We start from the raw sequence: 13,097 nt of genomic DNA on the forward strand, positions 1-13,097 counted from the left end.
GAAGACAGTGATAGTCATCTAAATTTCAAGCCAAATGTGGAAGTTATTTTAAGACTGTTCCATATCCTGTAGACTTCAATTTTCTTATGTACTAACTACCTGATCTGATACCAACCCTGAGCCATCCTTATATAGGTGCAGTATGTGTTGCTCATATGTTACACAGTATACAATATTGATAATTTACTTGCAGCCAATTTCCAAATAGTACTCAAAAAAGGTCACAGACATGATGTCAAAGCCATTTGTGAGGCCCCTGCAAAGCCTCTCTTCAATAAACCATACCAGAGACAGTGTTAAGCCACATGCTCCCCGCTGACCCTACACATGAAGACTTGACTCCCTGAGGCCTCCTCGGCCATTTCAAAGCCTTGTCTGCGTCTGACGGCTTTCCCCGGAGATCACACTTGGATTCCACAAATCTCACCCATGTGTTGCTGAGTCCCACTCAGAGTTTTATAGCAGGGCTGAGCCTGATCCTGTTACGCGCATGCCAAATCAAAGTTTGTTCACTACACCACTGCAACCCCTCTCTGATCTTGTTATCCTACACTGTGTCATCTGTGTGACTTCACACAAAACTGCACTTAACTCCAGGGAGCCGTGCTGTCACAGCCAAGTCTATTTTTATATGTGAAAAATAAGGCGGCTGGCCCACAGTATAGTAGATTAAATGAAAAAAACATGTTGGCTTAAAAGCAAGTTTTGGCATGTCCTTCCACTGACCCAGCCTTGAACACTCTGATTGTGAGTGCTCTCTATTGTTTTACCTCATTCCACATCTCTAGTTAAATGCCAACCAACTCCGCTGACAGTAGTCTTATCTGTGATCAGAGCTGATCTGTTTATCACAGCACTGACCATCCCAGGCCCCAACAGCTCCTCATTAGAGCCTTTATACGGGCTGCTGGGAGGGGTCCAGACTGGTGATCTGGTCACCATGCTCCAACATGACGAGCGAGTCCATTCAAACACCAAGCTAACAACACTCACACTCCCGACACTCTTTGAACTCAGACGTCCTCCGGTGGGCCAAATTTACGATGCCCTCCCAAGGGGCTGCTACAAAATACAGGGAGGGGTGTCGTGGAAGTGAGGATCAAAACTGGTCTCAAGTTATAAAGTTATTTAGTCTTCTGCCATTTGCTGTTGCAGGGTCATGCTTCCTCCAGAAGGTCAAAGTATATGAAAAGGACTGCGATGAATTATAATTATGTGAATTCAAAGAAATGCTCACTTAACTTGTAAACATCTTTATCCCTCCAGGGAGAAGGGCTCTGTGGGAGATCAAACAAGTCTGTATGTGAAGTAGATCTGCTCCTTTGTGACTGGTTCAGACACAAGCCCTTTTCCCACAGAGATTCCGCAACATTGCCCAAATGAAGACTCGCCTTTACGCAGCCCTTGTGTTTTGGGCGGAAATGTGACGAAAAAGTTGCTAGGACAGACAGGATGACAGCGACTTTTCCTTGTAAAAATTCAGTATTTTTTTTTACCCATATAAGATGCTGAAGACACTGCCTGCTACCACATTACTGTTGTTGGGTCTTATATGATTGCTTTGTGGGTTGAAGTGTGTGACATTTCTCTTCTATTTGATGAATCAAGGATCTGTTTAGTCATCAGACAGCACACCCCTGCCTCATCCTGCTGACTTACCCTTACACACAGATGTCAATGTGCCTCTGTTGCAGCTCTGTTACTACCTTTACTTGCGGATCAGAGGCGGAATGAAACTGTCCCCTCATTCTGCCTCTGTAACTTCCACACAGATGGCGAGGCGGGATATTGGCGCAAGGTTCCCGCCTTGAAAAGGCAGTGTGAATGGGGCTACAGTAGCCTCTGGTCTTGAATGATTCATGGACTGCAACTGACAGGGCACTGACAGACAGCTACATGAGTAATGATGTGAGCACAAGTTTCTTGTTTTAGCCAAGGTTACGGCCTTCAGTTTAGGAGGTACGTGCAAGATCCTTAAAACTCAGCAGCAGACAGCAGCTTAAGTTTACCTTGGGGGCTAACAACACAGCTCTAATGGAAATATGAGCGAGTGCAGCAGCACTCTGGTAATACAGTGTGATATATTACAATGAGATAAATATAGGAGGACAAAGACAGGATTAATAACTTCAATCCAGTTTAACTTATTTTATGGGCTCATATAAACCTTATGCGAGTTCAAAGGAATTCACCACTGTGGTGTATGTAGAATTTTAAGAAGGAAAAAAACATGTTTTTACTCTTTAAGGAGTTTTTCAACATTTCAGGGAAAACGCTTATTCACTTTTTTGCAAAGACTTTGATGAGAAGATGGATACCGCCCTCATATCTGTGCATTATGTTCAGAGCTAGAGGTGGGAAGCGATTAGCCTAGCTCAGCATAAGGACTAAAAGCAGGGGGAGACAGTTAGCTGGCTTCGTCAAAGTTAAAGATTATGACTACCAGCACCTCAAATTTTACACCTATATTGTTTGTTTAATCCACAAACAAACAGAAAAGTAAAAAAAGGGAGTTACACACTGAAACCAGACCTGTTGAAGAGCTGCAACACAGTTTGATCTCACCGCCATGTGGTTCCAACACCATTCTCGGACACACACACACACACACACACACACACACACACACACACACATATACACACACACACATGCACACAGATACACCTCATTATAGTGACTGTAATATTCAGCACCCTTGCATACCCATCACTTCACTATATGCCAGTCAACAACACTAACTGCAGTAAATTTGAGATAAATGTAGGCAACTGACTACTGGTAACAGCAGCTTGTGAAGTTTTGCTTATGTTAGCTAGCTGCCAATTATAATCTATAGCTAGTATCGTACGATAAAAAATAAGGCTGGCTATATATAGTTACTCTAATGACCAGATCCATGAAAGGTCAGCTGTGTTCAAATGTCAAAAAATGCAGAAAGTTCATCAACTTAAAAGCGAGCATGCGTTGGAAACACTAAAAAATTAAAGGGGTTCGATGCTGGAACTGGTCAGTGTTTGAAACTCACCTGACAAGTCTATAAAGTGTTAGAGCTCGTGTTTTTAGGTTCTGCGGTAACTTTTGATAGAAAGAAGGCAAGACATTGCTGGGCAACCAGCAGTGGCTCCACTGATGAGCTTCCACACCTACTTCTGCTTGTTAACCACAACTAGACAGCTGAATTGCAGTAATCAATTAATGAGCTTGAATGCTGCAGGTAGACATAGTTTTTAACTTTGGACAGAGGCTAATTTCTGCTACTAGGAGGTCTCTAAATCAAAACAAAACAAAGACTTAAGTAGTGTGGGATAATGGGGGTTGTTAAAAAACACAATTTGTTGTGAAAATCTTTCTACGTGACTCAGCAGAAATATGTAAACAGACAAGGTAATGTTTTTAAGTGTTATTTATGTCACGTTTAGTTTCATTCACTGACATCTTTCCTCATTCTCTGAAGTTATAGTGACAGGCGACCAAATGAAACGCACCATAACCTTGAATAAAAATACTAGTTTCTCCCCGTTGAACATGCTTGCAAACATTTGGGATAATTTAAAAAGGCCTACACAACTCAACATTACATCCAAGGTCTAGTTCATTTCAGACATTTTAACTGAACTTTAATGGACAAATAAAAGAATTGTGTCAATCATTTTGTCTCAGTCGATTATCCGTCCAGCTATTTGTGTAGCATACATCAAAAATCAAGCGGGTAACAATACAATTTTTTAATAGATTCCCCAATCCATATTGTTGCCACATTGGTGTGAGTGACACTGCGTTGTTGTCTCTCTCTTAATTTTAATAAGCCTACAGATTTCTATCTTCATGGTTTGTATGTTAGACTGTTTTGTCTTTTGTCAGCACATTGTTCTATTGTCTTGCAGTGACTTTACCAAAAGAGATTATTGTCTTTACAGTTAACGTGTGGTTTTTCTCAGTGTTGAAGTGTAACTAAGAGGATTTACTCAAGTATTGTAATCTTTTCATTGTACAATTTTTTAATACTTTACTTGAGTATTTCCATTTTCTGCTACTTTATACTTCCGCTTAACTACATTTTGGAGGTATTTATCATACTTTTTGCTCACTACATTAATTTGATAACTTTAGTTACTAGTTACTTTTCTGATTGTATGTGGCATCAGAGCCAAATCTTTGATTTTATTGACAATCAGATAAAAAAAACACGGTTTCATCATAATTTAAGACTTTAACCCAAGTAGCCTACTATCTGTATGGGGACTTTTTACTTTTACCAAAGTAATATTTTAACACGATATCTCTACTTTCACTTAAGTATGACTTTTGGGTACTTTGCACAACACTGGTAGAGAAAACACTGGTTGGTGACTGCAACTTCAGTCGACGATCCAAAGCTTCTAAGTCAAATAAAACTCGCCATCTTTCAGCCTACCTGTTGTACTCTGCGGGCGCTGCCAACAGATGGGATGTCCTCCGCAATCTCCAGCAGGGGAAACTTTTCGTACCTCCCCCTCCCTCCGCCTGCCTGCTGCCTGCTGCCTGCTGCCGCCTGGTCCCAGCAGAGCTGCGGTGGTTAAAGGTTGCGGTGCTCAGAGGACCGGCAGCCGGCAGCTCACAGCCATCAGCCGGTACAGGACTACTACACCAACCTGTGTCTACTTACTCGTTAACTAAAGTTTCCGCAGCTTTTTAAAATTCTTTTCTTTTCTTTTCTTTCCTTTCCTTTTTTTTTAAACCGAGAATTCTCAAGCCTGCCTCAGATAGAGTCTCATGCATGGATGTTGGGGTAAGAACTTTTGAGTCGCTCAATACAGATTACTTTTGTGAAATGATACTTTGACTCGCCTTTACGAGCTGCAGCCTGTCTGTCCGTGTCAGTGTGAGACTTTCTCCGGTTACCAGGTGGAAAGAGTGACAGGTTGCATGCAGTTTGTGCGCAAGCCTGACTGAGCAACACACAATCTGTGCTCAGTGTTGTCTAATCTGCTGTAGACTGTTGCATCTCGTTAGGCCGACTGAAGACTAAATGTGTTCATGTTGATAACATGTGACAAATGCGGACAGCAGCCCGGACACTTAGACTGATTACACGTGTCTGTAACATTCGCGTTGTTACAGATTGTCTACAATATATAATCAAAAGTTCAGTTTAAAGCGATTAATGTGGTAAATTGCATATTTTAATATATCACTGTATATAATAATCTCCCTGTATGTATTCCAGAGAACGCTATAGGATCTTTTGCTGCGATGCAGAAGTTCATAGAAACTTTCTGAGAGGTTCGGTTACAGTTTTTTTTTTTTTTTTTTTAATAAAAGAATCCTGTTATTTTTTGTGCATGTGGGCAAGCTGCATGACACCAGCGACTGTTTGGAGATAAGGGGCCTCTTTTATAAAGCTTGCCTACGCACTAAAAAGGGCTTGAAATGAGCGTACGACACTTTCTAAGTAAATATTTGGATTTGTACAAATGTGAGTAAATTTATGGAGTCTTTGGCCCGTGCCTCTGTACATTTTGGAAACAAGGGGAATTGGCGACACCGATGGTGAGGTGGTGAATAGCAACAAGTACAACTGAAATGTGAAAGGCATTATTGTATAATGATGCAGCTCACACTTGATCTCACTTCACATCAAATGTTAATTAAAGAGTCACGTCAATCATGAACATGCAAACCAGTTTTGTGTTTGGACTTGTAGTGAAGGATGACTATTTCATAAAAACCCTTTCAGTTGTAAAAGATAAAAGCCAACTCAAATCTGAAATCAGTATGTGACTGTTTGGTGGCTAACTAGAAATTCAAGATGACATCAGTTTTAGTTTTCATGTAGTTGTGTGTAAAATGACAGCAGTGAACATGACTGTGCTGTGGCACCATATGTGCATTGTTATGTGGTGACAGATATGTGGATTACGGAGCTAACTGAGCTGAGAACTAACTTCAGTACGTTCGCCAACAAGTTCCATGGTGTTGATGGCGAGTACAAGCATGGTCACTGCGATGTCACACGTCATACGTCATGGTGACGTACCACACGTGCGCTCACTGTGTATGCAGACCAATGGAGCTTATCTGTAACTTGCGGTAGGCATTCGTGTGGATTTGTGTGATTAAGATACGTGTGAATTTGCACCTGTATAACTCCTGTGTGGATAACTTTTAGCATGACGCCCGTTCTCCACCGTTAGCATAGTATAACATCAATATATTAAACTATATTAGTCTATTAGCAGACAAGCTAAACCCTAAAATACATGCAATTAACAGTTGCGGTAAATCTTTGTAAATTCAGAGCTATAGCATTAGTCTATTTATCCCCTGTCTTAAATCTTGGCCAATTCCATTAAATCTAAGTTACAGCATCTCACACGTCAGAAGTCACGTAGCTTCTCTGAGCGGTGGCGACTACTGACGGGGACGACCACAGGATTTGTTGCTTAGTTAGCAAAGAAATGTAAGTTATCACACCCATACATTGTAGACAGCACGCTTGCTGTTTTAAATCTCTGAAACCCTTCATCCACCAGGTGCCATCTCCATCAAATAGCAGACATGGAAAACAGAAGAGTGCCTTGTTTTTCGATGCTAACTGTTCACCAGGATTAAATCCAGGATTTGTTTCATCAGCAGTTTGATTAATGACAATATCCCTTGGCTGCAGGACACCCAGACACTTTGATTCCAACTTCTCCTGCAAATCCAGAGTTTCAAACCTTAGCTAGCTTTATAGTCTCCCTGCTTCTTGCCTACATCCACACAATACACACTGCTCTGTGAGAGAGGGGCTGGCCCCACATGTACCCCACAGCCACCGTAGTTCTACTTTGGACACAAACCGGGTGAACCGGGACGAATGATATGCAAATTAGGATGATGCTTTACATTCATAGCTAATAGATTATGCCAAATAATAATATTTGAGCATTCATGATAACCTGATTTGTTTGCACGGCTCTTCTGGTGACAGTAGGTGGGGCTATGCCTAATGACCAGTCACCACTGTATTAACCAACTGTACATATTGTACGTATCGTTATACTCCATATCTTCATTGTGAGTCCTAAATGACTGGAGTTCACCATAGATATACTTCAATAAATAAATAGTGTTCACGTATCAAACTTCCATTTTCAAATGAGATCTCAGGGTGGGGGAGACCACTGATTGTCACGCTCATTTTGGCAGGTGGAATAGTCAGTCTCATCTCTGTAAACATATATAAATACTGCTGTGACATTTATGCTTAATGCTGCATGATGGATCTTTTACTGTCATCGCACTGCGAGAGGACTACGTGATAACCTCCACCTCACCCACAAAAACCTTGTTTTCTGTGTTAGAAAAAAAAAGTCTATGTCTCCCTCCAGGTTGTGACCATGATTTACTTTATTGATCAGTGGCTCAATTTCCAAATTGCATGGCTCAAATTGTACACTGGCAGGCGTATGCCAGGTTTTATAAATCTGAATATTTTTTGCTGTACGTACATTTCCTCATTTGCACGTATGCAAAGATTTAGTGCTGATTCTCCGCAGTTTAATTAATGAGGCACCAGAGCCCAAATATATACTAATTTATAAAACCTGGCTTAAGCCCAACAGTGCACAATAAATCCTAAATCAACTTGGACGTGTGATCTTATACCCTCTCCATAACCACATTCAACCATAAATGGTCAGTGCAAAGTACCCTATGATTGTTAATGCATGGAAATGAGCCACTGATCAATGTTTTTTTTTTTTTTTAAATCATGGTCACGACCACGAGGAAGATGAAGAAAATGATTGGATGGATGGAGGTTATAAAACACATGAAATTAATTCTTTCATTCAAGTTGTCCTGCAGCAGTGCGAGGACTGTAAAATACTGTGCATCCATCATGCAGCATTACGCACGAGTGGCACCACAGTATTTATATGTTTACAGCAATCAGACTGACTGTTCCACTTACCAAAATGATTGTGGTGATCAGTGGTCTCCCTGACCCCGAGATATCATTTGAAAATGGAAGTTTGATACGTGAAAACTATTTGTTTATTAAGTTCTGTTCCGGTGAACTCAGCCTGAATTATGATGAGGGCTCATAATGACGATATGAAGTGTAACAATTGTGTGAGAGCTGTTCATGGCTTTATTTCCAGGCTTTGATAATTAATACAATCCATATGTGCAGTAGGTCAAGATGTACTGGTTGATGTTCTGGAGAAGGCAGTGTCTCTAGTGCGCTCTGTGCACATTCATGCTCACTGCACCGCTTTTACACACATTAATTGTATGAAAACTAAGATCATACTTGGTCATATAAATACAGTACAGTATATATACACATTCAATTTGTACAATCTGGCTTCTGTTCATCACCACCATCACTGTTGCCAATTCCCCTTGCTTTCAAAATGCACATAGGCATCCGTAAATTTAAACACATTTCCATGTTTCCAAATATTTATTTTCTAATTCCAAATGTATGCTCAGAAAGTGCCGTACGCACATTTCAAGCCCTTATTGTATGTAAAGGCTTTATAAAAGAGGCCCTGGGTTTATAATCCACTCATTTTGCATTCTTTTGCAGCCTTGCCAACTTTTATTATGTCCAGTACAGTAACACTGTGTGTCACGTCAACTGGCAGAATTGTGTGACCCTCACTTCTCAGGCTAGAAGTACTGTCAGCTCAGTTAAGGGTCAGAGGGTCTCAGGGTGGGCCGGGGCTAGTTATCCCCCCAGGGAGGCTGTCACAGAAACTTTAACTCTGAAAGTTTAGACCAAGAAATTCTAATTATTCAACTCCTCTTTTTTTCCTCTGCTTCATACAAGTACATTTTATTTTGTGGTTCAAACTGCTTGACTTTGAAAACCAGCCTTTTTATTGAGAGTGGTCTGGCAAGTCTCCGAACAAAAGACTGTTTGATTGAGCGTTTGAAGGCCTTTATAACTAAACAAAATTGTTTTACATTTACTTTTTGCCATGCCAAGAAAATTCACTTTACTGTTTTTGAGACACTGTAACATGATGAGACTAATAACAAAATTAAGTAAATTAGAAGATTAGTGAATGAAGTAAAGACAAGGTTAATTACAGCAGATGATATGTGATATACTACAGCAGATATGTGATGAGTCAGAAAGATGACTTCTGAGACAGAAAGGGTGATTAAATGATGAAGCTGGTGAATGTGCGGAGACTGGGTGATGATGAGGAGTGGGAGTGTGTGTGCAAAACAGAAGCATGAATGAACTAAAGGCAGGAGACAATTGTATTTAAAAAGACAGCAGCAAGATGATAGGCTAACAGTGAAGGTGTGTCGCTGTGCTATTGGATAGATGTGCCCTGCTTATGTGAGCAGCTGATTCATGGCCTCACATAATGACAGGCAATTATAAGTGAGCATGTGTAACTGAAAGGATGGTGTGAGAAATAAACTAAAAACTGGCCATGCGAAAGAGTAGTGTCCCTGTCTGAACCTTCGTTATAGCTTCATTTATTTGGTTTCCAATTGAAATGCTTTTACATTGTAGGCAAGTTATGAGTCAATACATAAAACAATTTAGCTACACTTTCAGTGTCATAATGTTCTTAAAGGGAAAGTTGTCAAGTTGTTGATGTGTTTGAATCATTTATGGACTCCATTTAAGTATTTATTTTCCTTAATTACGGCTCTATATAGTGGTTTTCTTTGTTAGTGGCGGGATACCTGCAACATTACAGACAATATATCTAAATACATTTCTGTTAGTTTGAGCTCTGCCTGTTTTGGCTGAGGGGGTTCAATGTGTAGCTCACAACTAAAATCACAGATGAATTATGTGAGTTTTATGATGATTTTGTTTATTAATGATTGTCTTTGATCTCTGTACTTCACTGAAATAAGCCCATAATGGAGCTGTGTGAAACTGCAACTCTTTAACTAAACACAACTTAGAACAAGAATCATTAGTCAAAGAAGACCTTGCAGTTTGGTCTCTACCTAGCTAATTACTTCAGAAAAAGTACTCCCCATAAAGTGTGATCAATTTTCAAGACACTCAACTGCTAAAGCATTATGAATTCCATGTTCAGCATTTAGACTTTAGGGTTGATTGCAACACAATACTGTTACAGCAATTTTTCCCATGGAGAAAATCAGGGAAGGTGCAGAAATTGCAGACTTGGGTAGGTTCCAAGTTCCATCATGACAGCCTGCATAATGACTCAAAACACTGCTCTGCAGCTGGTGTTGATGAGGAGCACGTAGCCTTAAAGTTATGACAAGTTGAGGGCTGTAATTTGAGCATTTGCTTTTTGAGAAATAAGCCTATGTCTTTCTCTTCTTCTCCTCTTTCTTGCAGAGTAGAGTTGGTTAACATGTGCCAGAATCCTTGAAGACACACTGAGGGCTGAGGACGATAACTGATCTCCTTTGGTGTTGTACATACACCTGGTGCCATGGCTGGTCTTGTAATGTCTGAAGTAACACTGCTCAGGTGTACATTTCTCTTCCTCTACTTGAGTGTGTGCATGTGCCAGCGTGACTGCACTGGTGTGGACTGTCCCCAGCTGGACAACTGTATCGAAGAAGTGCTGGAGAGTGGCGCCTGTTGCGCTTCATGCCTACAGAAAGGATGCACATGTGAGGGCTACCAGTATTACGATTGCATCAATGCTGGATTCAAGAATGGTAAAGTGCCTGAGGCAGACTCTTACTTTGTTGACTATGGCAGCACAGAGTGCTCCTGCCCTGCAGGAGGGGGCCGGATCAGCTGCAGCTTCATCAGCTGTCCTGATATACCACCAAACTGTATCCATGTTTCAGAGCCTGCAGATGGTTGCATGCAGTGCGAACGTGTAGGATGTGTTCATGATGGGCAAAAGTATGAGGCTGGACACTCCTTCCACATCGACTCCTGCCAAGTCTGCCACTGCCCCAAAGAAGGGGGGGAGCTGATGTGCTACCCTGTGCCAGATTGTGATCCGGAAAAGGTCCAGAAACCAATGTTAGTTGCACCAACAGGGGAGGACAGCAGGGGCAGCAGTCACCCCTACAGGTTTGCTGAACAAGGGCACACGGATCAGTCCACACCATATGGCCCTCCACTAGATAACCCTAATGGGAATCTTCCTCTCTTCAAATTGGACGAGGAGGAGCCAGAAGAATATGATTACAGCCCTACAGACTTTCCAGAGACCTACCCTCAGTCTCTTGTCTTCCCCACCCAGTCCTCCTTCTCTTCCTCCTCCAACAAGGTCATCTCTGTGTCCCAAGGCTCTGACAGACCTGACACAACCTCAGCCCTTCCAAGCTTTGGCGGAGCAAACAAGCTGGAGCTGAGAGAGCGATATGGAGTTCATGACCATCCGACAGACGGCGGAGAAGTGACAGAAACTCCCCTGAGAGCAGAGCAGAGTACTGTCAGGACATATATACACAAGGGCGCTACTACTTCTTGGCAGCCCTCACAGGGGCTAACAAGCATCTCATTCAGTGATCTTACTGCACAAACAGATTTTGAAAATCCATTGCTTGCAGTCAAAAGTTCAGATAGTGTCATATTTCCACTAAACCAAGGATTAGGGCATGAACAACACCCAGATTATTCACATATGATTTCAGAGAGTACAGTTTATCATCAGAAAGGCTTTGAATCTAAGACACATCACCAAAATGCAACAGATAGTGTCACACCCACAGGCTCAGTGAGTCAGATCGACATTAATCATCCCGAGAGAGGTACAGACAGTCAAACCAATCCGCAGAGACGATTAGATAGAATCAACTTTTCACTGAACATGCTGAGAAGCCCAGACAGCCTAATCCATCCCCAAGCAAATTCACATGATCAGAAAGAATTACAAGGGACAGTCACACCAGACCACGAGGAAGGGGTGGATGGAGAAGAAATGGAAGAGGACGAGAAGAAGGAAGAAATAGTAACATTTCATCACGTCACTGGGCCTGAAGGAGGGGACATGCCCTTCAAGGTACAACAGGAGAGAAGCCATGAGGAGTCAGAGAGCAGCATCTACGAAAAGACCACAGCTGGACCCAGCACCAGCTCCCCCAGGAGGCCTGAGTACCTGACAACCCCCATGGTCCATTTCATTACCACCACTACCCAGCTGCCAGTAGGGTTCACACTGGAGAGTGAGCTCAGCAGAAAATCAGGCCAGAGGCTGTTTAACCTTCACAGTGAGGACCAGGAAGAGGTGACAGAGAAAGAGGGGGAGAGGAAAAATCGCCTTAATTTGTTTGTCAGACCTGATGGAGGTAAGATGCTTTCATACAAAAGGTGCTTGCTTTTTGCCTAAGTAATCTAGAAACATCATCATCAACTAAAATGTTTACACTGTAAAATGCTCAGTATGTATTCTGGTCACAATCATTTAAAAAAATCCCAGGAATCTATATCAATATTATTGTTTGCATTGTGTTTATGTATTTAAGACTATCAGCTAATATATCATAATATAGAAACTCCAAAATATCAATATCGGTCATAAAAATCCAGTATTGCTCGGGCTATTCTTTTAATTTAAGAAACATTTTATCTTAAAGCAGGTACAAGGAACTTTCCATTTATCGTTGATTCTGGAGGCCCCTGTGTCGCAATAAAAGACAGTAAACTTTGTTTTAGTGCCGTACCACCTGACTACAGTGCAGTTTCTTTCCTCTGGCTGTGAGATTCTTCAGTTCATCCTCAGTACTCCGCCATTAAAAACACAACTTAAAATACCAAAATACCTTATATATATATATATATATATATATATACATATATATATTTATACATAGGAAAGTAGCTGTCATCCTGTCCGTCCTACTGCCACATTTCCGCCTGAAAAAACTGTCTGTCCCCCGCAGTGAGAGTTAGGCAGCTCCCGCAGTTGACTGGCGGTGATTATGTGAAGTGATGTCTAGCAAAAGACTTTAACTCACAATGTCTATGTCGCCTTCCATTATTGTGTTAGTTACTGTCTCTGGCAACTTATATAGAAAGAAAATCACCAAACTTAATGAGGAAAAGTCAGTCAAGAATTCAGTGTACTTCCTCCTGGAAAAGAGACAGCATACATATCTTTGTCACTTTCCACGGTACATGGTGGGTCAGGATCTCAATCACAACCCATTATAAC

At 41.4% G+C, this 13,097-nt stretch overlaps 1 protein-coding gene across 1 annotated transcript in view; it reads left to right on the top strand.

The window, feature by feature from the left end:
• The first annotated feature begins 4,565 nt into the window (after nt 1-4,565).
• Nucleotides 4,566-13,097, top strand: part of fbln2 (fibulin 2) — an 87,635-nt gene continuing 79,103 nt past the window's right edge. Inside the window, exons 1-2 of the mRNA XM_084347815.1 lie at nt 4,566-4,771; nt 10,316-12,231. Coding sequence (XP_084203941.1) covers nt 10,413-12,231 — 1,819 coding nt within the window. The 5' untranslated portion in view covers nt 4,566-4,771; nt 10,316-10,412. The remainder of the gene's footprint in view (nt 4,772-10,315; nt 12,232-13,097) is intronic.

This window comes from Pagrus pagrus (genome assembly GCF_965226575.1).
Source record: "Pagrus pagrus genome assembly, chromosome: 3".
In the NCBI taxonomy this organism is placed as follows: Eukaryota; Metazoa; Chordata; class Actinopteri; order Spariformes; family Sparidae; genus Pagrus; species Pagrus pagrus.